At 42.4% G+C, this 27,827-nt stretch overlaps 1 protein-coding gene across 2 annotated transcripts; it reads left to right on the forward strand.

The window, feature by feature from the left end:
* On the forward strand, positions 1 to 27,651 carry TRIM59 (tripartite motif containing 59). Of its 2 annotated transcripts, none has more exons than XM_073359531.1 (2): positions 1 to 75; positions 23,335 to 27,651. In XM_073359531.1, exon 2 carries the CDS (start codon positions 23,338 to 23,340, stop codon positions 24,565 to 24,567), a length of 1,230 nt encoding a protein of 409 aa, XP_073215632.1. In that variant the 5' UTR covers positions 1 to 75; positions 23,335 to 23,337; the 3' UTR covers positions 24,568 to 27,651. The 2 variants fall into 2 exon arrangements, with proteins under 2 accessions (XP_073215632.1, XP_073215631.1); XM_073359530.1 differs by lacking the exon at positions 1 to 75 and adding an exon at positions 21,171 to 21,588.
* The last annotated feature ends 176 nt before the right edge of the window (positions 27,652 to 27,827 follow it).

The raw sequence follows: 27,827 nt of genomic DNA on the forward strand, positions 1-27,827 counted from the left end.
GGGGCTAGTAGCGGGCTGGGAAACCTAGTAAGGAGGGTGTCAGTGGCTGCCTGAGGGGAATCTTGTGCGGGCGAGGTGAGTTTCCCTGCAAACCGTGGGGGGAGGGGCATGGGGAAGCCGAGCGGGGCTGGTGGACGGGGCTGTGTGGCCTGGCGTTTGTAAAGGGATTAACGGACGGGCAGGACTAAAGCACTGCGGATTGTGGGGCCCTTAAAGGGGAAGGCACTGGTCAGGCTGCGGGCAGTAGCCCCTACCCCCATTGCTCTAGCGGGGGCTAGCTAAAGACGGGCCTTAGACCGGGTACCTGTGCCCTGGCAGCGCGGTGTAATTGTCTGGTGAGGGTCAGCTGCCGCCCCTTCTTCTCCGGGTGCTGCTGGCCGGACTCCCGCGATGTGGTCTCCTGGCGCTGCAGGGCACGTCGCTTGCCCTCTCCGTGTCTGTGGGGATAATGGCTCCTTCATAGGAGGGTCTGGTGTAAAATGTCTGAATTAAAGTAACTTGTGCTAATAAACATGCTGAATGTTTATAAAGGTGTCTTGAGGTTTTTGTCTGGAAGGCGTTGTGTGCATTGAAAGTGTTTCTTGCTAAAGTTACAGTTGAACTGGGACAGAAAACCACAACTTCCGATGAAGTGAGCTGTAGCTCAGGAAAGCTTATGCTCAAATAAATTGGTTAGTCTCTAAGGTCACTAATACTCCTTTTCTTTTTGCTGGTAAGTGATACTTCTGCTGCCTCTACCCTTCACAGTGGGTATGTCCGGTTTCCCCTCCCTTTTTAATTACAAAAAGGATTTAATTGTACCTTATATTCCTGTAGTACTATTAATAAGAAAGTGCTTCAGAAACTACTGACCCCAGCAGTTCATTTGATGCTGCTGTGACAGCTCATATTGAGTAAGGGCAGTCAGGCTTTTTAGTAGTCCTCCTAAAATGCACCAGTTCTGAGGGGGAGAAGAGTTGTGGTTGAGAAGGGCTGATGGTTCCTAGTCAGTGTGTTTGGATCCTTTTCTTTCTTCAGCTGGAGCTACTGAGACCACTGGTTGGACAAGAAAGCTCAGGGAGTCAGGGTCTGCTGCTCTCCTCTGACTCCCAGGCCAGCTGATTGCTGAGCAGGTTGGAGCTAAGGGTTGTGCTCAGCACAGGCTCCAGCAGTGTGTTCTCCCCAAGCAGGAATATCCTTTGTGTGGAAAAAACTAGGACTTGTGGGGGACAAGATGGTTGAGGTCATATCGTTATTGGACCAACTTAAAAGATATTACTTCACCCATGTTGTGTCCCTAATATCCTAGGACTGACGTAGCTACAACAACACTGCATAGAATTAGAGGGGTCCTTATAAGGCTGCCTGATTCTGCACTATTTCCCAGAGATGAGGGATGTCCTGATTCTTATTTTCTACTATTCTATATTTGTATCTTTCAGCAAATTATGTCATTTCGTTATTCACCCCTTCTTCCAGGTTATTAATATAGACATTAAGCAGCAGGAGTTGGATTCACAAAAAGGACTTAGTTATTGCAGTGCTGAGCATTGCAATGCCTAAACCCCTAAGTACCCTGCCTTTCTGTGGAATTCACAGCCTTGAGGTAGGTGCCCAGGCATATAGGGAACAGTTGTGTGGTTAAGGCTATGTCTACGTTGTACTTTCATTGTTAAAACTTTTGTTGCTCAGGGGTGTGAAAAAACAAAAAACAATCCCGAATGACAAAAGTTTTAACGACGAAAAGTGCCAATGTGGCCCAGGGCCATCCTTAGGATTTATGGTGCCCTACGCAGTATTATTAAACTGATGCCCTTATGCTCCATTGAAAGTGGTCCCCAGCCGGCGCTGCTGACCTCAGTATGTCAAGGGGGCACAGCCATCACCCCCACCCACGGACCCTAAGAACCCCCCCCCCCCAATTGCTGACACACACTGAGCTTCCTATGCAGCAGATGCTGTGGCAGTGACTCAAGACAGGCTTCGTGCTGTCACATGGAGGCTGCATCTTGCCAGAGCCCTTGGCCCTCCTGCAGCCCCTAGCAACTCCTGGCTCACCACGAGCGTTTTGAAAAGACATACCAAGCAGTAATAACAGCAATAATACAAGAACGTGTGTGTGAGAGAGACTGTGTATGTGTGACTATGTGACAGAGTGTGTGTTGGGGAGTGTGAGACAGTCTGTATTGGGGGACTGTGACTCGTGAGAGGCAGAGTGTATGTGGGTGTGAGAGCCAGTCTGTGTGTGTTAGGGAAGTGTGAGAGACAGTGAGCGCACTGTCACTTTGAGCCCCGCCCCCCCAAACTCACATGGAAGTTTCACTCCTCTTGTCCTGGCGCCTGCTGGAGACCAAGCGGCGCAGGCAGTGTCCAGGGAGGAACTGTGCTCCGGGTGGTGGTGGGCTGGGTCTGCGCTGTCCTAGGCTCCCCAAGGCTGGGTCGGACTCTGCAGAGCTGGAGGCTGGGGCCCTCAGCTGGCTGGCTGAGGAGTGAGCAAGTGAGGGAAAGGGTGGGGAGAAGCCTGTCGGCCCAGCGCGGGGGAGAGGCCGGAAAAAAGAGGATTCCAGCTGTAGCCAGCAAGGGGAATGGTGCCCCAAATTTTCGGGTGCCCTACTCAGCCGCGTATGCCTAGAGATGGCCCTGGTGTGGCCTTCGTCAGCGGGAGCCACTCTCCTGTAGATGAAGCTACCGCCCCTCGTTAGGGGTGGTTTTATTTTGTCCTCAGGAGAGCTCTCTCCTGGCGACAAACAGTGGCTACACTGCTTATCTTACAGTTGCATGACTGCAGCAGCACAGCCATGCCATTGCAAGGTGCACAGTATAAACTTAGCCTAAGAAAGGAATTCAGAGAAGCCAGCAAGAAGGAAGCTGACTAAACTGGCCTGAAGTGAAAAGCAGAGGAGAAAGTGGGGCTTAAATACTGGATTTCCATTGATCTGGCCTTAGCTACCTGACTGAGAGGCTGGAGGGAGGTGGCTGTCTGTGCTCAGGATTCACAGCCATGGACTTTTTCTTGGAGTTAGGCATCTATCCCATATTAGCCTTGTTTTGGGGGTGTGGCAGGGAATAGTGAGAGAACACCACCCTATTATAGCCAATAGTACAGTGGTTAAGTCCCTTGCCTGGGAGTGGGGAGACTTGTCTTAACATCCCCACTCTGTTGGATTTGGAGCAGGGAGTGGAACCCAGGTTTCCCAGGAGAGTGCCCTCACCATCAGGCTATTAGGTATTCTCTGGTTGGCCTCCCTGAAATCTCTCATGTAGAAGCTGTTCCATTTTGTATACATATTTACTGTGTGATAGATACTTTCTTGCTATTTTTATGACTCTATAGCTCAGTGGTTAGAGCCCTCACCTGGGATGTGGACACTGGGCTATTGGGTACAATGGGGTGCACACACAGGGGAGATGATGCCCAGTCTGAGAATCCTCTTGGGGTTTAGGCATGAGCTAGGGCACCAAGTAGCTTGGCATCAGGATGTAGGCAGTTTTGTGCATGCCCACCAGCAGAAACTTACATGCCTATAGTGTAAGGTGGCAGCTGAGCAGTGGTTTTGTGAATGTCAGTGGTACCTAAATGTTGGATTTGTGTACATGAGGAGGTCAGTAGTGGCTTAAGTCCCTTGTGAATCTAGCCCTTGTCCTACCAGTACCCTGATTCCTGGGGTACCCACTAATGTATTTTGATTTCACTATCTCTTGCTTCATAGTTAGCAAGTTTCCTTAACAATATCTGGTGATGTACTCTTATCAGAAGGTCTTAGAAAAAGTCTAAATAACACTATATCCGCCAGTTCTACTTTGTTACTATTTTGTTAGTTGTTGAAACAATTTTAAAGTTCCACCTTCTTTGGTTAGCCCAGGACTCTAAATTCAAATTCTTATTTATTTATGGTAGCACCTATTATGTACTAAATACATTTCAAACACTGAAGAAAGATTGTGGCTTCTCTGCAGAGCTCACAATTTAAGGACACCCTTAAGGACACAATTTAAGGTTAAGGAAAGGAGACTAAGAACAAAAATAGTTTATACACAAGTTAATTTGATTCACTGGAAGCGATATGAACTGCTGGTGCTTGGCATCTTGCTGAAAAGTGGTATCACAAGTGATACCAGCACTGTGGGAAACTCTTTGAGGCAAAGCTCCACTAGTTTTAATGAATGTGAAATAGGGAATATGTTGTTAAGAGATGAGACTGAGAATAGGCTTTTTGAGAATAGGCTTTATTACCTTTTTGCTTGAAGTGACCTGAAAATGAATATGACCATCTGTTTGCTCCTTTATCCCCTTGCTTTTTACAACAGAAATGCAGGTCTTCCCTATCCTGAAAGATTGTATGGCCTTATCTACACTAGGAATAGTTTTGAAAACTTTCTTACTGTGCCTAACATTAATTCAGAGGATCATAGAAATTTATGGCTGGAAGGGACCTCCAATAGTCACAAAGTCCAGCCTCCTGCACTGAGGCAGGAACAAGTAAACCTAGACAAGTGTTTGTCTGACTTATTCTTAAAAACCTCCAATGATGACAGTTCCACAACTTCCCTTGGAAGCCTATTCCAGAGTTTAACTATCCTTGTAGTTAGACAGTTTTTCCTAATATCTAACCTAAATCTCCCTTGCTGCAGATTAAGCCCAGTATTTCTTGCTCTACCTTCAGTGGACATGGAGAACAATTGATCACAGACCTTTTTATACAACCCGTCAACTTATTGGAAGACTGTTATCAGATCCTCCCTCACTACACATGCCCACATGTAATCTTTCTTCATAGGTCAGGTTTTCTAAACCTTTGATCATTTTTGTTGCTCTCCTCTGGACTCTCCAATTTATCCATATCTTTCCTAAAGTGTGGCAGTCAGAATTGAACACTGTACTCCATCAGACCAAGTAGTAATAGAGAACTTTAACTACCCAGGCAGCCATTGGAAAAGTAATATGATCAAACAAAATTTAAAATAAGTTCTTGGAATATATTAGGAACAACTTTTTATTACAGAAATTGGAGGAAGAAACTGGGGCAAAGCCATTTTAGACTTAATTTGGATCAAAAGAGAAGAATTGGTAGTAAACCTGAAGGTGGAAGACAATTTAGGTGAAAGTGATCATGACATGATAGATTTCATGATCCTAAGGTAAGGAAGGAGTCAGAGCAGCAGAATAAGGACAATGGACTTCAAAAAAGCAGACTTTAACAAACTCAGAGAACTGGTAGGTAAGGTCCCAAAAGAAGAAAATCTAAGGAAAAAAGGAGTTCAGGAGTATTGACGGTTTCTCAAGGAGATAATATTAAAAGCAAAACTGCAAACTATCCCAATGCTAAGGAAAGATAAGAATAGTAAGATGCCAATATGGCTAGATCAGGAGCTCTTTAACGACCTGAAAATCAAAAAGGAGTCCTACAAAATGTGGAAACATGGATGAATTGTTAAGGAGGAGTACAAAAGAATAGCATAAGCATGTATGGGGCAAAATCAGAAAGGCTAAGGCACAAAATGAGTTTACAGCTAGCAAGCGACATAAAAGGCAATAGGAAGAGGTTCTTTAAATACATTAGGAGGAAGAGACAGATGAAGGAAAGTGTAGGTCCTCTAATTAGCAGGGAAGGAGAGCTAATAACTGATTACTTCAAGAAGTTTCAGAGTAACAGCCATGTTAGTCTGTATTCGCAAAAAGAAAAGGAGTACTTGTGGCACCTTAGAGACTAACCAATTTATTTGAGCATAAGCTTTCGTGGGCTACAGCTCACTTCATTGGATCCGATGAAGTGAGCTGTAGCTCACGAAAGCTTATGCTCAAATAAATTGGTTAGTCTCTAAGGTGCCACAAGTACTCCTTTTCTTTTTACTTCAAGAAGGCTAAGGTGTTTAATACCTATTTTGTTTCAGCTGCACTAAAAAGGCTAATGGAACTAGATACTTCACACAATTAATATCTACAAGGGGGAAGGAACATAAGCCAAAATAGGGAAAGAACCAGCTAAAGAATATTAGATAACTTAAATGTATTCAAATCAGCAAGACTTGATGAAATGCATTGTAGGGCACATAAGGAACTAACTGAAGTATCTCAGAAATATACTGAAACAAATTATTAAAAAATCAATTTGTAAGCACCTAAAAGGAAAATAGGATTACAAGGAATAGCCAGCATGGATTTATCAAGAACAAATCATGCCAAACCAACCTAATTTCCTTTTCTTAACAGAGTTACTAGCTTGGTGCATAGAGGGGAAGCAGCAGACGTGATATATTTAAATTTTAGTAAGGTTTTTGGCACCGTTCCATGTAACATTCTCATAAGCAAACTAGGGAAATGGCATCTACAGGAAATTACTGTAAACTGGGGCCACAACTGATTGCAAGAGAGTACTCAGAATAGTTATCAGTGTTTTGCTGTCAAACTGGAAGGGTATGTCCCTGCAGGGGGGTCAGTTCTGGATCCAGTACTAGTCAATATTATCATTAATGACTTGGGTAATGGAGTGGAGAATATGCTGATAACATTTGCAGATGACACCAAGGTGGAAGGAGTTGCAAAGGACAGGATTAGAATTCAAAATGACGTTAATGAATTGAGTTGAACAAGATGAAAGTCAATAAAGTCCAGAATACTTCACTTTGGAAGGAGAAATCAAATGCACAACTATAAAATGGGGAATAACTAGCTAGGTGGTAGTACTGCTGAAAAGGATGGGGTTATAATAGATCGCAAATTGAATATGAGTCAACAGCGTGATCCTGTTGCAAAAAAGGATAATATTCTGGGGTGTATTAACAGGAGTCTTGTACATAAGACACAGGGAGGTAATTGTCCCCATATACTCGGCACTGGCAACCCTATCATTCAGGTGAACTGCTGTTAGCAACATAGGGTCCCTTAATGAAGGGAGACTGCTGGTAACCTATATTACAGACACCAGTTCAGCTGAACGGTGAAAAACTTTTGAATATATTCCTAACACAGATGTAAGAGAGAGAAGATTGAGGTAATATTTTTTTATTGGACCAGCTTTTGTTGGTGAGAGGGACAAGCTTTCAAGCTACACAGAGCTCTTCCTCTGGGGAAGGTACTCAGAATGTCACAGCTAAATACAAGGTCGAAGGGATAGTTTAGCACAGGTAGATAGCACATATTCTAAGCCAGCGGTTCCCAACCTTTCCAGACTACTGTATCCCTTTCAGGAATCTGATTTGTCTTGCCTACCCCAAGTTTCACCCCCCCTTAAAAATACTTGCCTACAAAATCAGACATAAAAATACAAAAGTGTTACAGCACACTGTTACTGAAAAATTGCTTACTTTCTCATTTTTACCATATAATTATATAATAAATTGACTGGAATATAAATATTGTACTTACATTTCAGTGTGATACTTGAGCCTGTTTTTTCACTTTTGAGTCTTGTCTGATGCCCAAGCCCTGCCACCTGGGGCTGAAGTATGTAACTTAGTTTCGTGTGAGCCCCCTGTGGTGTGAGGCCCTGGGCAGTTGCCCTGTTTGTCACCCGTTAATGCCAGCCCTGCACTTGTGACCCCCTAAACCTGTCCTATGGACCTCCCCCCCCAGGGGCTGCAACCTCCAGGTTGAGCAACGCTGATCTAGATGAGTTGAGTGCTCCCTGGAAGACCTCTGAGTATCCGTGGGGTACACGTACACCTGCTTGTGAACCACTGTTCTAAGCGGCCATTCAAGATGAAGTGGCCTATTAACCCCTGTAGTCATAGGACAAAAACACTGGTTAATGGATTACAGATTGTTGTAATAAACCATAAATCCAGTGTCTTTACTAAGACCATGATTTTTAGTGTCTAGCAAACTTATGAATTTAAGCTCACAGGCTTGTCTTTTGAAAGTGTTGTGCAGGTTTCCTTTGAGGATGAGGACTGATAAGTCAGATTTAGAGTGATTGCTTTGTGAAAAGTTTTCACCCACAGGTGATTTTATCTTTTATCATTTTCCTGTATGAGTTCATTGGAGAGCATAGTGATGGTCTGTTTTCACCCACATAGGACAGTTGCCAACTTTCATGCGATAAATAAGCACCCTGACTTTCACAATAAGCGAAAATCAAGGTAACCCCATTTCAAAACAAGCCAATCCCTAAGAACCTCAAAATTCTATGTGACTAGATCCCCCGGCGCGCAGTCTGGAACTGTGGTGGGCCCATTGTGCACCCCCTAACTCTCTTCCCCCCTTGCCCCGGCTTGCTGGGAGCCGATAAAAAAAAAAAAAAAAAAAAAAAAAAGAAGCAACAAGCTACAGGCCAAAAACTAGCCAACAAGCAACTCACAAGCTAATTAAGATAAAATCAAGCCCAATTTCTGCGTGTTTTTGGTGGGTTTGGCATGTCTGCCACATAGTTGTTGTTGGGGCATTTAGTGCACAGGATGAGATACAGCACATTACTCCCTGGGGAATTCTGTGCCACTGCACAATGCAGAACATTAATTGTGTGCAGAATTTCATTTTTTCCAGCAGAATTGGCACTGGCTGCTGCTAGGGGCTACTGGCTTTGGGAGAGCCCAGCTCCCCAGCTTGCTATGTGGGAGGCACAGGTGGGCTGCTGTTCCTGAGTTTGCCAGCCCTGCTTGGTCACATGGTGCTGCAAAGCCTCCTCCCTGTGTGGCAGTTGCTGGAGCCAGGGAGAGGCAGGAGAAATAGATGGCATCTGCAGGAAGGAACTCCTGCTTTCTGGGAGGGGAAACTGAGCGTAAGGGGGGAGCCTACCGGGGAGGTGTGATTCGAGGTGTTCTGGGGGTGATCGAGCCCCCCACCATCAACAAGTATGGGTTGTCTCTGCCTGGTGGGACAGTAACAAAGCTGCGTGGAACGGAGCCTGCAGCTGGGCTCTTGGGGGAACGGGAGGAGGTGTGGGTGTCTGGACTGGGGTGGGGGGACCCTGTACAGCCCACTCCAGCACCACCCAAATACTCTCTTCCAGTACACACACACCCCTCCAGCATCCCCAAATGCCCCCTCCCAGTACACACACCCTCTAGTGCCCCAAATACCCCCTCCAATACCCCCCCCCAGCTTCTCCTCCTGGTAGTATCCTCTATTTGGGAACTTGAAATATGGTAATCATATGGGGGCAAAACAAAAAAATGAGAATCGACTAAAAGACTGGAGGGGCAGAGTTTTGTCCCAAGATGTGCCCAGCTGGCACACGTGACACACCCAGACTGAGGTGCCCGACAGAAGCATAACAGAGAAACAGGAACTGGGTTGTCATAGGAGTTTCTTTAACTCTACTCCTGGTGGAATCTTTTTTGTCGTCTGTATTGTTACAGACATACTTCCTGACAGATATTTTGAAATAAATTACCAAAATAATTGAAGCTGTTGTGATTATATTGTATTATTTTGACAAATAAGGTATACAGAATTTTAAAATATTGTGTACAGAATTTTTAATTTTTTGGCACAGAATTTCCTCGGGAGTAACACATATTGTGATATTGTGACCAGATCCTAGTGGGGAGCTAGTTATGATCACTCAGTCAGGGTGAACTGCAAAGAATGGGGCAGACAATCTGCATAAAGATGGTGGACATTCCAGTACTGATATTTACCAAGCCAGTATAAAACAGCTTCTTTTATTACCTTACTGGTTACTCAGAAGTCCAAACAACACAGTTCTCTTAAGGTGATCCAGCCTCAGGCCTCCATCCAGCTATCCACATCAAATATGATGAACGTTTCTGTAAATCTTATTTCATCATTTAAAATAAAAGGTTCCACCAATCCCAAAGGATCGGACACGTTACCTGCCAGATTATTGAATATTCCAGATCTTACCCAAATGTATGCTACAGCCAATTCTTAATAACTAAACTTTATTAAAAAACAAAAGAGAGATGGTATGGTTAAAAGATCAATATACATACAGACATGAGCTCAGTTCATTTAGGTGCAGATTCATAGTGGAGATCGTGAGCTTTGTAGTTGCAAAAAGTTCTTTTAGAAATAGTTCATAGGTTATAGTCCAATGCCCAAATATCATATTCAGGGCGTACCAGCATAACTGGGACCTCAGTCTTGTGACTCAAACTTCCTCTGATAGCCTAAGCAGATCTGAGATGACAGAATCAGGACCCAAGGATCTTTCATACAATTTCATGTCTTTTGACAAGTTGGGAGTTCAAAAGGTAATTAGCATGACTTTGAAGGAGGTCCATCACCGGTACTTAGCTATAGAATTAACAAGGCAATTTGCTTGTTCCTCCACCATTCACAGATTATTTGCTATACATTTCAGAGAGAGATCCCATGTTTACAATTCATTTAAAAATAGGATGTTCTTTTGACCTCTGAATTATCAGAATACATAGTCATAGCATAGACAGGGAGTGTTGATTACATTTTTGACCCTACCCATACATATGTAAATACACAAAAACACAAACATTATCTCCGCACATGTCTTTTGAGGGTTATTTATTTGGCAGGATATTTAACCCTTTCTAGCCATGCGTCACAAGGACTCATGGGCCTTGAAAGGTGTGTTGTGGCGGGTGTTGATCATTATAGCAGTGGAGATAAGTCTGGAAGTTTTGCATCTGTTGTTCTGACAGGGTCTGGTGCCACTTTGAGTTGGTGGGTCCTGGTCTGTCAGGAGCTTGTTTCTGATGATGAGCTTGGAGAGGTTGGGGGGGGGTTGTTTGAGGGCCAGAAGAGGGGGTTCAGGAAAGATTTCTTTCAGGATAGGGTCACCATCAAATACAGGTTGTAGTTGTTTGATACCCCACATAGGTTCCAGTGTAGGGTGGTAGGTGACAACTGTGTGGTTGGAGAGGGTTTTATTTCTGTATTTAAGCAGGTTTTCTCAGGGTATTTGGGTGGCCCATTTAATGATGCAATCTTCTTCTTTGGTGGAGTGTCCTTATTTTATGAAGACAGTTTTGAGTGGCTTGAGATGTATATTCTAGACATTCTCCTGAGAGCATATTCTGTGGTATCTGAGTGCTTGGCTGTAGATAACAGATTTCTTGGTGTGTTTGGGGTGGTTCCTTAATCACCACACCTACCTTCATAGATCCAGTATACTATTTAGTCATGGAAGTCATGGATTCCATGACTTTACTGGACCTCCGTGACTTCTTTGGCTTCAGCTGTCAGCTGCTGAAGGTCAGCTATTATCAGCAGGAGAAAAAAAACTTTTGTAGTGATAATCAGGATGGCCCACTTCAAACAGTTGACAAGACAGTGTGAGTAACAGTAGGGGGAAAATTAGCATGGGGAAATAGTTTTTAGTTTGTGTAGTGACTCATCCACTCCCAGTCTTTATTCAAGCTTAATTTAATGGTGTCTAGTTTGCAGATTTATTCCAGTTCTGCAGTTTCTCATTGGAGTCTGTTTTTGAAGTTTTTTTTGTTGAAGAATTGTGACTTTTAGGTCTGTAATTGAGTGTCCAGGGAGGTTGAAGTGTTCTCCAACTGGTTTTTGAATGTTATAATTCTTGACGTCTGATTTATTTCCATTTATTCTTTTGCATAGAGACTATTCGGTTTGGCCAATGTACATGGCAGAGGTGCATTGCTGGCACATGATGGCCTATATCACATTGGTAGATGTGCAGGTGAATGAGCCTCTGATAGGACCTAATCACATCAGCCACACTATGATGGTGTTCCTTGAATAGATATGTGGACAGAGTTGGCAACTGGCTTTGTTGCAAGGATAGGTTCCTGGGTTAGTGTTTTTGTTGTATGGTATATGGTTGCTGGTGAGTATTTGCTTCAGGTTGGGGGGCTGTGTGTAAGCGAGGACTGGCCTGAGTCAAACTGAATTTTTGGATCTCAGAGAACTGGATGAAGTGTTCTTCCAGAACTAGATGAGGTGTTCTGGATAAGCTACTCCGGGGGAAATTCTGCACACAATATTTTAAAATTCTGCATATTTCATCAAAATAACACAATATAATCATGTCTGTTTCAATTATTTTGGTAATTTATTTCAAAATACCTTTCAGCAAGTATGTTTGTAACAATACAGACAACAAAAAATGATTCAGGAAATGTTTTTTGACAAATAGATTCCTTAGTAAGCATACAGAACTTTGAGTAATAATTAATTTACAGTACAGAAATGTATTTCCCACACACCCCAGAAGCAGTCCAAAGGCTTGGGGGAGTCAGGAATAATGCAGAAGCTGAGGGTAAGGGAAGTAATTGCTGGGAAGGAGCCTGGGAGTGAACCTGGAGGGTTGTTTGGGTGTGGGAGGGAAAAGTATGGAACTGTTTTTTGGGGGGAAGAATTATTAGGGGGTTGTGGATCATTCCTCATGCAGACCCTGATTGAACCCTAGTCTCTCCCGTTCAATTAGGCACATCTGCGCCTGTCCCCCATGCAGCCACCCGTTGTCCCTATATGTCCCTGCATCCCCACCAATGTTCCCTCTAATTTTTTCCATCCATGTGTGGAATAAATTTTGTTTTAGGCACATACCTCGGTGCACATGTGAAACAAAACCTAGATATAATACATATTTTTAAAAAGTTACCATAGGGATAATTACTCCAGCCAGGACAGGTTAGGCATTTTAGAGCTCGCTACTCAAAGAATTACATTTAAGTGTAAGAGAAATAAAAATTATGAAATGCATAGACCAGTCAAAACACTAAAATAACACTTTGAAAGAATAAAATTACAGAGAATATATATGCATTGCAGGAAGTACCAAGAAGTAACAATAATAATAATAATACAAGTATGTGTTAGGAGGTGAGTGTGTGTGACACAGAGAAAGTGTGTGTGTGTGTGTGAGACACGTGGCTGGGAAAAGCTGTTTGCTGTCTCTTTAAGATACTCCCTGAAAGCTCTCCTGCTGTGTCCTGAGTCCTGTTGTCTCCCCTCCCCCATTCTGCGGAGATGGGAGGGGAGAGAGAGAGAGAGAGAGTGTGTGTGTATGACAGAGACTGTGAGCTGGCTGCTGGGGAAATCTCAGAAATAGTGCACTGTCTCCCTAAGAAAGGCACTGAGACACTCGGCACTCAGACCGCAGCAGATCCGAGTCCTCCTGAGCCAGCCTGTCCCCTCGGCCCTGTTCTGCGGAGATGGGGTGCCGGGGCAGGGGTAGGAGGACACCCTGACATCAGCACCTTTCTCCCTCCTTCACTTCCCCCCTCCCTCCGCTCTGCACTTCCAGCAGGAGGGTCCCAGGAGCAGCTGCAGGACTGAGGGACATGGGGGGAGGGTCACCTGAACACATGCTGCTGGCTGTGCACACTCTGATATCATATGTGGTGTGCCACGCGAGGCTCCGGATGCGATCCCTGCAGCAATGGCTAGCGACGGTCTACTCCCAGTCCAGGAACCACCTGGAGAAGGTTGTCACCATCTCTGTGACAGTACTTACCACGCTGCAATGGTGAACTGACCCCGGAAAAGTCCTGGAAGGAGTTCCCTTCATCAGCGCTCCTCACTCAGTCAAGTTGGTTTAGGATGCCTCGGATCAGGGACGCACCTCGGCACCCTCTAGACCCAAGGTATGTGGTTCCCAGAGGAGTCAATGCTACACATAAATGTCAAAGAGCTTAGGGCAGTGCACGGAGCATGTGTGGTCTTCTACCTTACCTGTCGGTCAGAGTGGCCAGAGTCCTCACGGACAACACAGCCTCAATGTTCTACATCAATAGGCAAAGCGGAGCGTGATCTTCAGCCCTTTGCCAAGAGGCACTCCGTCTCTGGGACTTCTGCATCAATCATGGAATCCATCTAGAAGTGTGTCACCTTCTGGGGGCCAGGAACATGCTAGCAGATCACCTAAGCAGGGACTTCTTCTCTCACCACGAGTGGGTGCTCCACCTGAAGGTAGCCGGCATGATCTTCCAAAGGTGGGGAACTCCCCAAGTCTCTTTCATCTATCAAGGTCCACTTGGCTGCTATTTCGGCCTTCCATCCTTTGTTCCAAGGCAGGTTGGTCTTCGCTTACATGATGGTGCGATTTTTAAAAGGTCTGGAGTGACTCTACCCTCAGCTCTGTGACCCAGGGGACTTAAATCTCATACTTTTGAGGCTCCCCGGCTTCCTCTTCAAACCATTGAGGTCTGTTTCTGGTAGCAATAGCATCTGCCTGTAGGAGCTCTGAGATTATGGCGCTTACCTCAGAGCCGACCTAGATGGTGTTCTACAAGGACAAGGTCTGGCTGCGGCTGCATCTAACCTTTCTGCCCGAGGTAGTTTCACAGTTTCATGCCAGCCAGGACACAAGATGAGCGTAGATTACACTCTCTGGATGTCAGGAGAGCGTTAGCCTTCTACCTCGAAAGAACTAAGCCGTTCCATAAGTCGACACAGCTGTTCATCACGGTAGCAGACAGAATGAAGGGCTGTCCAGTGTCCACCCAAAGAATTTCATCCACCTGCATCTGTTTCCGCTATGAAAAGGCGAATGTGCCTTCACTGGCGATTGTGACTGCCCATTCAACTAGGGAGCAAGCCTCATTGGTAGCTTTCCTGGCCAAGGTGCCAATCCAGGATATCTGCAGGGCTGCTACCTGGTCATCCATTCACGTTCCACTACGTGACTACCCAGCAGGCCTGGGATGATGTTGGCTTCAGCAGAGCAGTATTGCAAGCTGCACAACCGTGAACACTGGGCCCACCTCCAGCAATACTGCTTGTGAGTCACCTAGAACAGAATAGACATGAGCAAGCACTCGAAGCTGTAGCTCACGAAAGCTCATGCTCAAATAAATTGGCACCCGATGAAGTGAGCTGTAGCTCACGAAAGCTCATGCTCAAATAAATTGGTTAGTCTCTAAGGTGCCACAAGTACTCCTTTTCTTCACTCGAAGAAGAAAAATCAGTCACCTGCCTTTCGTAACTGTTGTTCTTCAAGATGTATTGCTCACGTCCATTCCATTACCCGCCCTCCTGCCCCTCTGTTGGAATTGCTGGGAAGAAGGAACTGAAAGGGCGTAGGGCCAGTGGTGCCTAATATACCAACGCATGAGCGCAGCACTCCAGAGGATGCCTCTGCTGGCCCTACAGATACCACTAAGGCAAAAATCTCTGACTATGTGCATGGGCGCGCACACAGGTAGAATGGAATGGACATGAGCAACACATAAGAACAACGGTTACGAAAGGTAGATAACCCGTTTTTTCTTTAGAACATTTTATTGTCCATAAATACTAAAAAATAAAAGAATAAAAATTGTCTATTTGCAATATTTTTTTTCTTGTGTGACTTTTAAATTCTTCAATCCTTTATGTCTTACCTTCAATATACTTCCATGTACATTTCAATCATTATCAGGCAATTTGGGCCTTTATAGGGCAAATATTAATGAAGTTATGGACAAGAACCCTTCGTTGGTATATAGTCAAAATTGGTAGCTTTGGATGTGCCATAACAGAAAACTGCAGGGTTTCTTGCAAAGAATACTTAACACAAAGGTGTCAGGGTACTAGCTGTATAAATCTGCAGAGATTAAATAATGACCCTCTTGCTGGAATGAACACAATAATGTTCCTAACTATACAGCCCAGTAAGCATCTTGCTTATTTTTTGCTAACTCCCTTCCTGGAACTTGTTTGTCTTTCCCATCCCCTTTTCTTGGATCTTTTGGGCTCTCCTCTGATTTCTCTCTCCCCGCACCTCACCTCTTTACTTCAGCCCCTTGATGTCCAAACTTAACTACTCCTGCAGTTCCTTAACATTGCTGTCAGGAGCAGAGTGAAACTGAATATAGACATTACCTTTTGCTTCCTCAGTGTCTATAGAGGAAAGGCTCTGTGCAAGAGCAACTCAGACATGATCCTCAACTGTTGAGTCCTGGGAAAGCAAGCAGTACAGGAGAATTTTAAAAATGCATGATACCTTTGCCAAATGTCAGCACCAATTTCTTGGATAGTCTTTTGAAGTGTCTGACTGTAGTGACAGGAAAGATGGAGAAATTCATTCTCATATCTACCAGAGTTCTCCTTCATAGAACCCTTGAACAGTGGAATGTTGTGCTAGGGGATGTGCGTGCACGCCTAACTTGCAAGGTTCTGTAGCCATGTGACCACACTCTGTAGTGTTGATCTGTGATGGCAGTACATGCTGAAAACAAAAGTTACTGTGGTAAATCCTTTTTTAAGTTTGTGAAACCTATTCACTAATAAGCAACTGCCAACACACTAAATCTCTGTTGCCTGGGAAACGTTCCAGGGTGTTTCTGTGGTAATGGGAATTTGGCTCCCTCTGGCTAGTAGCTGTATGGTTCTTGAGTTATGAAACAGTTTTGTCCTGAACTGAACACAGACCTACAGGTTGGTTGCACTTTTTACTTTTTTAGCTTGTAGCTATGAACAAACTAGGAAGAAACGTATTTGCTGGTGGTAGATGCTGTTTGTTTTCTGTATGTATTCTTTTTCATAGTTTGAGATGATTCACAACAGTGCTAACAGCTTTCTTGTAAATTCATTAATTGTTTGATTTTTCTTATGGTGAGGACACATAATATTTTGCAGTTTCAAACTAATTTCCTGAAGATAAAATTAATCTGCATATGTCATAAAGAGAACAGGCCACAATGATTTTTTTGAATGAAAGGATGTCCCTTGACAATTTTTTTCTTGATGTATAAGATATAGGTGTGTGGTTAAAATGATTTATCTTTATTTATTTATTTTTAAATTCAGGGCTATGTGCTAAATCTGTTAATTCATAATAACTACCCTGTTTACTTAAATATTACAATATGAATAGAAGTAAACAGACTTAGTAGTTTTAAATCAGTATTTTAGTTAATTTGAAATACAAGTCCCAAAATACTCATGAATCTGACATTTTTGAATGGTTTATTTTATGTGTCTTTACTCTGAGAATTAATTGAGTTAACTAAAAGCACTGGTTTGAGACAGGTGGTGTTGGCAGGTTCCTCACCCAGCTCTGCCAAAGGATCTTAATTTTCACCTGCAATATTATTGATGTTGAAATAAAAATAACAGTACATATGAAATCAAAAATATTTCATAAACATGAGTGCCCAACAAATACAGCCCACTGTAGACTTGCTGATTTGAAGCTGTATCAACGAAGTAACAAAGGCTGTCATTCTCCAATACAAACAGGTATTCCTCAGTCTTTAAATAATGTTGTATTAGTATAATTCTGATTATTTATCACCAAAATGCAATGGTAAATGATCTGACTCACAATATCTTTGGAACAAGAACAAGAAAGAAAAACACACCTCCTCCCCAACACCAGTCTTGAAGCTTTTGAATAGAGAAGCTGTTTTTTCCTCAAGTCACATACATGAAATAAACCACCACATGTCAGACATCATAGATGTCAACTGATCAATTACACATGTTATGCAAATACAGTAATTACCACTACAAAACCAGCTGCAAGTCATGATACAATAAAAAGACTAGAAACACATTTGAATAAAACACAATTAAATTAACCGAATTCCTGATTAGCTATCATCCTAATTAAACAAATAGCCATAAAAAGGGAAAGTTAAAGGAGATTTGTGCAGGTGCAGCAGTCCACCAGCATGTTATCAATTACAGAATTGGAGCCTAGTAGGAGTTGTGATTCAGAATAAAGATTAGGTAAAGTGCTTTTTATAATGCAGCAAAATCTAAATAATTGAACTACAGAATCAATTAAAGGGACGAGTCAAAAGTGCTGCAGTGATCAGTGTTAACATTAATTTTCCTAATAAAACAATCACAAAGAAGCAGAATAACTTGTTAGAAAAGTTAGTGTTAATGTGATCATTTGTGACGTAAGTGTGATTTCACTAAATTGGCTGAAAGGAAAAATGAAACATGTAAATGGTCTGAAATGGAATTTAGATTAAGCCTAAATTTGTGGTGTAACAAAAGGATGTAAAAAGCAAACAAAAGAAACACGATCTTATGATGAGTGACCCTTTAAACACAGTACTTGTAAATTAGAATCTATTATGTGCACCAGAACATTTTAATACGTTTAATCAATTCAGTAATGTTATAGGAGAACAATATGATGTTACTCCTGGGGAAGTTCTGCACCAAAAAATTAAAAATTCTGCACACAATATTTTAAAATTCTGCATATTTTATTTGTCAGAATAGCAAAATATAATCGGAGCAGTTTCAATTATTTTGGTCATTTATTTAAAAATATCTGTTAGCAAGTATATCTGTAACAATACAAAACAACAAAAAAGATTCAGGAAATGTTTTTTGACAAATAGATTCCTTACTAGGCATATTAATACAGAATTCTGAGTAATAATTCATTTAAACTACCGTATTTCCCGCACTCCTCAGAAGCAGTGCAAAGGGAGTCAGGGATAATGGAGGAGCTGAGGGAGAGAGAAGTAAATTGCTGGGAAGGAGACTTGGTGTGAACTTGGAGGGTTGTTGGGTACGAGTGGAAAAAGTATGGAACAGGGTTTTTTTGCAGGGGAGGGAATGGGGAGGGATTGTTAGGGAGCTTCCCCCATGCAGACCCTGGCTGACCACTAGCCTCTCCCATTCAGTCAGGCACATCTGCCCCTGTCCCCTTGTGTTCCTGCACCCCCATGTGTCCTTGCACCCCCTGTCCCTTTGTATCTCTCCAGCCACCCCCTGTCCCTTTGTATCTCTCCAGCCACCCCCTGTCCCTTTGTATCTCTGCACCCCTCCCCCATCACTATGTGGCCCTGCACCTCCCTCCCCACAGTGGCCCTGTGCCTCCACTCCCATTCAGCCCCTGCCCCAGTCTGTCCTCCCCCAGTAGCGCTTATGTGCCCCGTCTGACTTCCCTAGTACTGCACGCTGTCTGTTTCCCCATGGCCCCTGTCTCCTAACCTGGTCCACTGTGAAGAAGGCAGGCTCTCTTTCTTCCTTAGCTGGTGGGGAGCTGCTGTTTTGGGCTATCGCAACAGCACCCTCTGGTGGGCAAAAGGCAGAACTGCAGCAACATTTTGGCAGACGTTTTTTCTGTGCAAAAGTTAAAAATATGTGGGGCTTGTTAATTATGTGCACACGCAGCAGCACAGAATTTCCCCAGGAGTAATGATGTAGTAGAATTAAATCTGGGTTTATGTAAGGTATTATAATTCAGGAAAGCCCTAAATATTTTAAAGCAATAATCTAAATAAAGATAATGCAATCACTGGGAAATTAGAAGCTATTAAACAATGTGCTTGGCAATAGTTCGCAGCCATGGACATTTACAATTATATTTTATTAGCAGCCAGGGATTATACCCTATGTTTTGCAGGAGAGCTAATTTTCATAGCTTTGACCCATCTCCCTTCTATTCACAATTATGCAACTTCCCTGTGCTGACTACGATTGCTTACATTAGAAAAGTATGTTTATAACTATCTTTTAATGTAATTAGTGTTCTGTTTTTTTAAAAAAGTTAGTGGCTATCAGGGAGATTTCCAAAACACTTAACGGATTTAGAAGCATAAAGTACTAATGACTTTATTGACTAGTTCTTTTTTCACCTGGATTTTATTTCCCACTTGGTTGCTTTGATCCCACTGGTGGTGCCAGTCCCTCCTGTTTCCTCTCCTCCTGTCATGTTTTAGCAACCTTCAGTAAGCTCCTAATTTTCAGCTTTGCCATACAGAACAAGTTGGAAAAGAGAGGTTACTTACTTTACAGTAACGAGTTCTTCAAGATGTGTGGTACTTCAGGGTATTCACTGAGGATGTGTATGCACCTAAGATTTGAAGATTCTTCATTAGCTGCATCGATAGTCTGTACCCATGGCTCTGAATTCAGAGCATAAGGGGCGATGAGGACCAACTGGCACTCCAGTTCCTACTCCAGGAAGGATCCTGAGCAGAGGGGGAGGAGAGAAAGTAATGGAATACCCATAGGGACTACACATCTCAAATAACTCAAGTTATGGTAAGGAAGCAACCTTTCTCTTCCTTTAAATAGTGGTCTCTGTGTGTATTCATTGTGAGTAACTTAAAGGAGGAGGATGGGAGGAGCTATGTTTTACCTCAGATACTGCAGGACTGCTGTGCCCCAGGATGCATCTGCACCAGGGTGTAATGTCTAGTAAAGGTGTGTACTGAACACTATGTTGCTGCTCTACAGATTTCTATGAGTGGTGTACCCTGGAGAGAAGTGACAGAGGTGGCTTGTGCTCTGGTCAAATGGGCCTTCATGCCTTGATGTGGGGGAAGAGTTTCCACTTGTTCACAACAAAGCAGAATGTAGCCTGAAATCAATTTCTGGAATTTTTGCAGTGAGATTGCTTTCCTCTTTCATCTGGTCAACAACAGAAACAAATAATCTCAGGGATTTCCTTTACAGGTAGAAAGCCATAGCTCTGTGGACATCTAGAGAATGGAGCATCTTGTCCTCTTTGGTGATATGAGATTTTGCATAGAAGACAGATATATGTATGGATAGATTCAGATGGAATTTGGAGAGAACCTTTGGAATGAATTTGGGATATAATTTCAGTTTAACTTATCTTTATGGAACACTGTCTGCCACAAGTGCCCCAAATTTACCTAATTCTTCAGGCCATGGTGTTAGCCATCAGGACAGCCACTTTCATAGATAGATGGAGAAGAGAGCATGAGGCCAAAGTTTCAAATAATGAATTCATAAGTGCGGACAGACCAGATTAAGTTCCCAGTTAGGAGCTGGTTTTGATACCAGAGGAAAGGCTCTGATGAGACCCTTAAAAAAAAATCTCAAAGTCATAGGGTGGGTGAAGATTGAGCAGTTTTCTTCTCTTTACTGAGGATGGAGTGGACTTCCTCTGAGTATGACCTCTCTAGGTTTGTTGTCAGTCCAAATATCAGGCTGTGAGGTGAAGGGGTGTGTTGGTCGGTCTAGCCTTCATTTTGAGTGGGAAGCAGCTGTAACCATATACGAAGATGAGAGGTCATTTGGAGGATTCTGATGACCCAAAACTGTCTCAGCTACAAAGGGGCAACTAGGATTACTGTCGCTTTGTCCTGCTTGATCTTATTAAGGACATGAGGTTAGAGGGGGATGAGTGGGAAAGCATACATTTCTGCTGCAGTGTACTCTCTGGTATTTCTTGGAAGGTTCAGTGGCCTTCTGATGGTAAAATGGCTGATGAGAAGGATGTTGTCTGTATGAAGGTAGTTTGGAGTACTTCTTCCGAGGTGCTGGGGTGTGTGCCCCAAGGACTTGTGGGTTGCCCAGGAGTCTTTGAGGGTGTGTAACAACTCACCAGTTGCCATGGAGTGGGAAGCTATGTCAGCTGCATCTAATGCTGACTGGAGGAACAATCAGTTATCAGCTTATCCTTCATCAAAAATAGCCGGAAATTGAGGCCTGAGTTCCTACAGAAGCTAGTTAGCAAACTCAAACAATTTATTTTAGTGAATAAAGTAATATTTAGACATCAGTGCCAATTCATTATATGAAATTATAGGTTGGTGGAAGAGAAACTTTCTTCCAAGGCCCTCCAATTTTCTGGCATCCTTGTTGGAAGGAGTAGATCTAGGCTGGTGGAGTCTGTTGAATTCAGTGACTGCCTGGACCACTAAGGAATTTGGGGCAGGATGGGAAAACAAATACTGTGCTCTTTAGATGGAACAAAGTATCCTTTCTCCATCTTTTTCAGAATGAAGGCGTGGAGGGCTGGATTGTGCCAAATTGTCTTGGCTGGTTCCAATATGGTTAGTTGACTGGAAGTGCCTACTTGCTATGTTCTAGAGGATGTCCAGCAGCTTGAGGATAGGGTCCTGAACTTCCTCCAGGGGACTCTGGAGAGCCCCTGCAATCTTCCTCAGGAGGTTCTGAAATTTTATGTGATCATCAGGTGGCAATGGTGAGGCCAGTGCAACTGCCTCATTAGGAGATGAGGACAAGAGAGCTGCAGGTGGATTGACTGGACATGGTTGCTTGGGCTGTTCCTCCTCATAGCACTCCTGAGGGGGCTGAAGCTCTTCTCTGGAAGGTGATCTCTAACTCCTGCTCAGATCTCTTGAAGTCAGGAGATCTATAGTATGGATTCCAAGTGCCCCAGTAGGTCCAATATGTGGGCTCTTACGGTTACAGAGATGGTGCCCTCTGTACCCTTATGAGTTTGGTGAGGGTACCATTGGTTCTACACCTGATAGTTTATTTTATGAGAGTGAAAGGGTGCCCAGGAGACTCTGGAACCTCTGTTGGGGGTAATCTTGCTTCTCACACTGGTTTGAAGACCCACTACATTGGCCTCAAACCTGCTGGAGGAGCATGAGACTTTGGATTCTAGAGGTGAAGCTGTTGGTACCACATCTCATGATACTGTGGCTGGTAGATAGGACCAGTGAATAGCACAGTGACTATGTAGCCCCTCTGGGAATGATCAGTTCTGAGAGTATTGTCAGTATAAACTGGGTATAGTATAGTCTGGGTCAGTATAAACTGCTAGGTCATGGAGGATGGTATAACCAGGTTTAGCAGATGGAGAGTGAGAGGGACTTCAGTCTCTAGGCAGAATCATCAGTGCAGAGTTGTGTTGATCTTCAATATCACCTGCTGTGTGTTGGGACCACTGAGTCCTCCTCCTTGTGGTGTGGTACTGCCGGTACATTCAGTGATTGATTCTTTTTCTCCCTTGGCGGTGCTCTGGTTGGTCCTTCCCACTCTCCCACCCCCCGTACAGGCAGTGGTTTTGGAGTATACTTGGTTCTCAATGCCCCCAGTACTGACCCTTGCTCCTTGTGAGCTTCAGACATGCCCATACTGGGGTGCGGACTCTCACCTGTCTGACTGGGAGGGATTTCTCCTGCTTCTTATGAGGATACTTCTTTACTCTCCTCTCATCTCTGCCTAGTAGAGTCCCCATAGGACGAGGGAATGTCAAGTCTGGAGGGGCACTACTTCGTGGTTCCTATGTACAGGGGGGTTAGAAGGTCCAGGATCAGACTGGGGCCTCATGGAATGCTCCATCATGTCTTCAGAGTTGGCATTTGAATGTTTGTTGTATATGAGGTGGAAAAGAACCTGGAGGGAACATGATCCTCCCCTGGCAATATAAGCAGGAGTCATGGGGATCACTGACTGGGAAGACCCAGGGACAGGCTATGCAGCACTTGAAGCCCAGGGATCTTGGGCATACTAGGTTCCCCCGAACTGTGAGAGCAATTGGGTTGGGGGAACCCCTAATCCCAAAATTGCCATCTAACTATATGTTAAAACTAACGACCCAAATATAAAGTTATTTACCATAAAAAAAATGATTAGGAAGGCAGGAACACTAGGACAGCTTCAGACACTGAGGAATAACAGCTAAAGTACCAGTTTAGCAGCTGGGACCTTGGTTGATAAATTCCATGTTACTGTAGGCTGGTCATTAAAATTGTAATTTATTTTAAACCAGTTCATTATATATAAACTAAATTGTATAAATGGACTATTTTTTGTTGTTGTTATAGGAAATGCATCATTTTGAGGAGGAATTAACTTGTTCCATTTGCTATAGTATATTTGAAGACCCACGTGTACTACCATGTTCTCACACATTTTGTAGAAATTGTCTGGAAAGCATTCTCCAGCTATCAAGCAACTTTTCCATATGGAGACCACTAAGACTTCCACTGAAGTGTCCCAACTGTAGAAGTATTGTTGAAATTCCTCCATCTGGTACTGAGTCATTACCTATCAACTTTGCATTAAAGGCTATCATTGACAAATATCAGCAAGAAGACCACCCAGATGTTGCAACATGTAGTGAACATTATAGGCAGCCATTAAACGTTTATTGTCTTTTGGATAGAAAATTAGTGTGTGGCCATTGTCTTACAATAGGTAAACATCATGGTCATCCCATAGATGACCTTCAGAGTGCCTACATGAAAGAAAAGGAGACTCCTGGGAAACTCCTTGAGCAATTAACTGATGAACATTGGACTAATGTATGTTTCCTCATTGAAAAGTTGGAAGAACAGAAATCTTATTGTGAAAACATTGTTCAAGATGATAAGAAAGCTGTATTGCAATATTTTAAGAAACTTAATGACACACTGGAGCATAAAAAGCAAGCTTTGCTAGCTGCTTTGGATGAAGTTAATGCTCACATTTCTGAAGAATATGCACCACTCGTTGAAAACATGAAAAGAATCAGAGAAGAACAGCTTGATTTAATGTCACTGAACACATCTGTTCAAGAAGAGGAGTCTCCACTTCTTTTCCTTGAAAAGGTTGATGATGTGCGCCAACGCATAAAAGCTTTGAAACAAAAGCAACTACCAGATATCAAACCTGTTGAAGTTTATCCACGAATAGGACAGCTATTGAAGGATGTGTGGTCCAAAACTGAAATTGGTCAGATTAACAAGATCCTCACTCCAAAAATAAAGCTGATTTCAAAAGGGAAGGTATGCCACAAAGGCAGTGAGAAGGAAAGAGGACAGTCTAAGGAATTGCTCCAGTCTATAAACCCTCTAACAGTGATGTTAATTTCTATGACGATAGTGATAATTATGATTTCATTTACTAAACCTGTATTGTCAGTTGTAAATGAAGTAACTTTGATCTATATTTCAGACATCTTGCAGTTTGTTTATCAAGATCTATGCAACAACTTGCAGGCAGTAATGGAAATGCTATGCCATACATCTAATTTACTGATGGAATTCATGGGGAGAATTGTTTCTTTTTCTTTCTGAGTATCTGAAATACTGAGATTAGCAGTTAGGATAATTATAGGAATTGTTGTTATGTCTGAACTCTTGTACAAGGCTTTTTTTTTTAGTTTTTATCTAAATGCTATTGAAATAATAGATCCTTTACAAAAAATTTAAACTGGTTCTCTAGATTAATTAGTCCCAGAATCCGTACACCGGATCACCCCCATCTGCAGAAATATGTGAAGGACAAGACTGAAGAGTGTGTGGGGCAGGGTTCTCAATACCCCAATTTTCCCCTTATCTTTTCCTGTCCTTTGCCCCCACTACCCTGCCCATTTCTGAATCTCTGCTTTTTGCTGATTATCGTTCAACTCAATGAGAGCTGGATGGTAATTCCTCCTAAAGTAGTATGTACCACTCTTCAGTTGCATGTAAGGGGTCACAGTCAAATACATTGCTACTTCATCAGTTGCCCATACTAATTTGTAATGTAGGAGAGCCTAAAGATACTAAACATACATCTCCAGGAAAAAAATCAAGAACAAGTCAGAACTGATGCATATTATCTCTAAGAAAGCCATAAGTTCACAGATTCCAACCTAGGAAAGGCAGTTTCCAACAGACTGTAACTACTTCTCAAGCATCTACTACCCAGTCCGTTCTTTAAACTAATTTTTTAGGTAGGGTGTGGCTAAAAGTACCACAGAATTAAATATGGGAAGAGAAGACAAATCCTAGAGTTTCAGACATTAAAACTGAGCTGGGTAAATCAGTGTTGAGCCAGTCATTGGCTCCAGTGTAGAAAAAGTGTATATTATAAGTATTTGTATATTGCATTTTAGTAGACCTACTACACTATCTACAGTGAAACCATTTTTTGGTCATTAAATCATTTATGAAATGACTGGGGTTCATCCTGTTGGCTCCAGGCTGTTAGTTGGATCATATTGCTTCAAGTTTCCTTATGTACATCATGCATAAGTGATCTTGTATCTTTCAAGTAGATGCGGGTGCTACTCTAAAACTTTTGGGATAATATTCCTTGGTAAAATGTAAAAGTACAGTCCCGAAAAGTGCTGAATGTGTGCTGCTTTACTAAATGACATAAATATGCAAGCAAGAAATTCTAGTTAAGATATGGGGTGAAATCCTGCACTGTAGTAAATGGCAGAACACCCACAGACTTCACTGGGGCCAGGATTTCATCTTATTTATTTATTTTTTAAAGAAAAAGCTGTAAAAAATAATGTGAAAATGCAGTGTAAATGTCTTCTTAAATATTACTGCACATACATTTAATTTGAAATGTAGTCTACTTTACTCTGAAACAAAAATGTTGACACCCTTCCTCTATAATCAAATTAAGTGTAGTATATTCCATTAGTTAAAATACAAGGGACTGATTATGTCCCCACTGAAGTTAATTTTTAATAGGTTGATTGATTTACACTTAACAGTGAAGATTTCCCAGTAGCATGAGTCTTTGGATTGATGCTATGGGAATAACTCCGCACACATGAGCTCCAAATGGTAGGTTAATTTTGATGCCAGTTCTTCTTTTTTAAAAAAAAAAAAAAATTTAAAAATACTGTTTGCAACATATCAACAAATGTGTTTTTAGTTTTTTTAAAAAAGTTCATTTAAACGCAACATGCCCGCTTAAACTAAGCGATTAGCATTCATGTAGCACTTCACATTTTAAAAGCCTTATTTAAAAAAAAACATACATATTCAAGGCATGATCCTGCAAAATGCCAAGAACCTTCAATTCCCATTCACTTCAGTGGGAGTTGAGGATGGTCAGCATCTCACAGTATCAAACCCCAAGTTAAAGCATTAGTAGTCTTAACTGTCAGTGTTGGGCATGTTCAACACCAACCAGGATTGGGCCCTTGATCCTGTAAAGTGGTATTTTAAGCGATCGTTCTTGTACCATACAAACCAGGCTCTACATACCAACTAGCAATTTGTGCACTCAATTTTAAAACTCAGGCCCAAAATGTAGAGTTTAAAAAAATCCAACACACAATGTAATACTTAGAAGTGTTTGTGATTATTTTATAAAAGAAATTATAATAGTATATCTTTGTTTAGAGCTGGAAATGCCTCTGTAACAGAGTTTACAATCTGAACAAAGTAGCAGTATGTTAGGTCAGGAAAATGGAAAGTAAAACTAATTTTTTTCATTGTTCAGCCAGAAAGTAATGGAAATAAGCAGCCAGCATAAAGAGGAATCCAATCAATTTTATGCAGAGGTGTGTTTCTAAAAAGTTACATTTGAGGTAAGGCTAGCAATGGGTAGAAACTTCTGTTTTGGATGGGAAGTGGGGGGGTTTGGATCACTGCATATTAAGCACAGTTCTGTATTAAAGTATACAAATTCATCTAATCTCAATATATGGAGGATTTTCTTAATTCCCATTAATACTAAGGGCCAGTTTTTAAAGGTATTTAGGCATCTAATGATACAGATAGGCACCAAGTGGAATTTTCAAAAGTACCTAGGCGCCTAATTTCAATGACCCTAAGTGTCTGTTTGGATCTCTTCTCTCAGAATGTCTTGTATATTAGTTTCCTGATGTTTTAAATATTTTACAAATATGTTTATAATTCAATTTTACTTTTCCAGATGACATGGATTATTTAGAAAATGTCATTGTAACATTTGATTTTAAAAAAATTCAGAATCTATATTTATTGATGTACTGGATATTTTAATAAATCTATCTAAAAACATATTATGTTGGGGAAGTGGGTACCTCTTATTCTCTCACCCCATGTAACCACCTTTAATTCAACACCAAACTGGAATGGTGGGTTGAACTGATGTCATGAGAGATGGAAGAAGTTACTCACCTTGCACAATAATGATGTTTTTCAAGATGTATCCCCCATAGATGTATCACTGTAGGTGTGTCCACGTCCCTGCACTACTGATTGGAGAACTTTGGTAGCAGTGTCCATGCAGCCCACGCGTGCAACCCTCCTCAGTTCTTTCTTGATTGCCCCGGGCTAGAGACGGAGCTATAGCTGTCTGTTCACTGATTGTTAATTCTTTTAGAATTGCTAGTTTTTAGCTTCCCTCAAAGCTTTTTCTTTGTTACTCTGTTTGTATTTTATTTGGCCCTGCCTAAAAAAAGAGAGAGAGAGAGAGAGAGAGAAGAACAGAGAAAAAAGAAAAGGGCTTGTTTCCTGCCAACCCCAGTGGGTGGGGAACCTCCCTGGACAAGGGTGTGTACGACTCACAAAGAATCCATCCCAGTGACCAGCAGACACTTGCAGTGTGTTCACTGCCTGGA

Source organism: Lepidochelys kempii, chromosome 9, assembly GCF_965140265.1.
Source record: "Lepidochelys kempii isolate rLepKem1 chromosome 9, rLepKem1.hap2, whole genome shotgun sequence".
Taxonomy (NCBI): Eukaryota; Metazoa; Chordata; order Testudines; family Cheloniidae; genus Lepidochelys; species Lepidochelys kempii.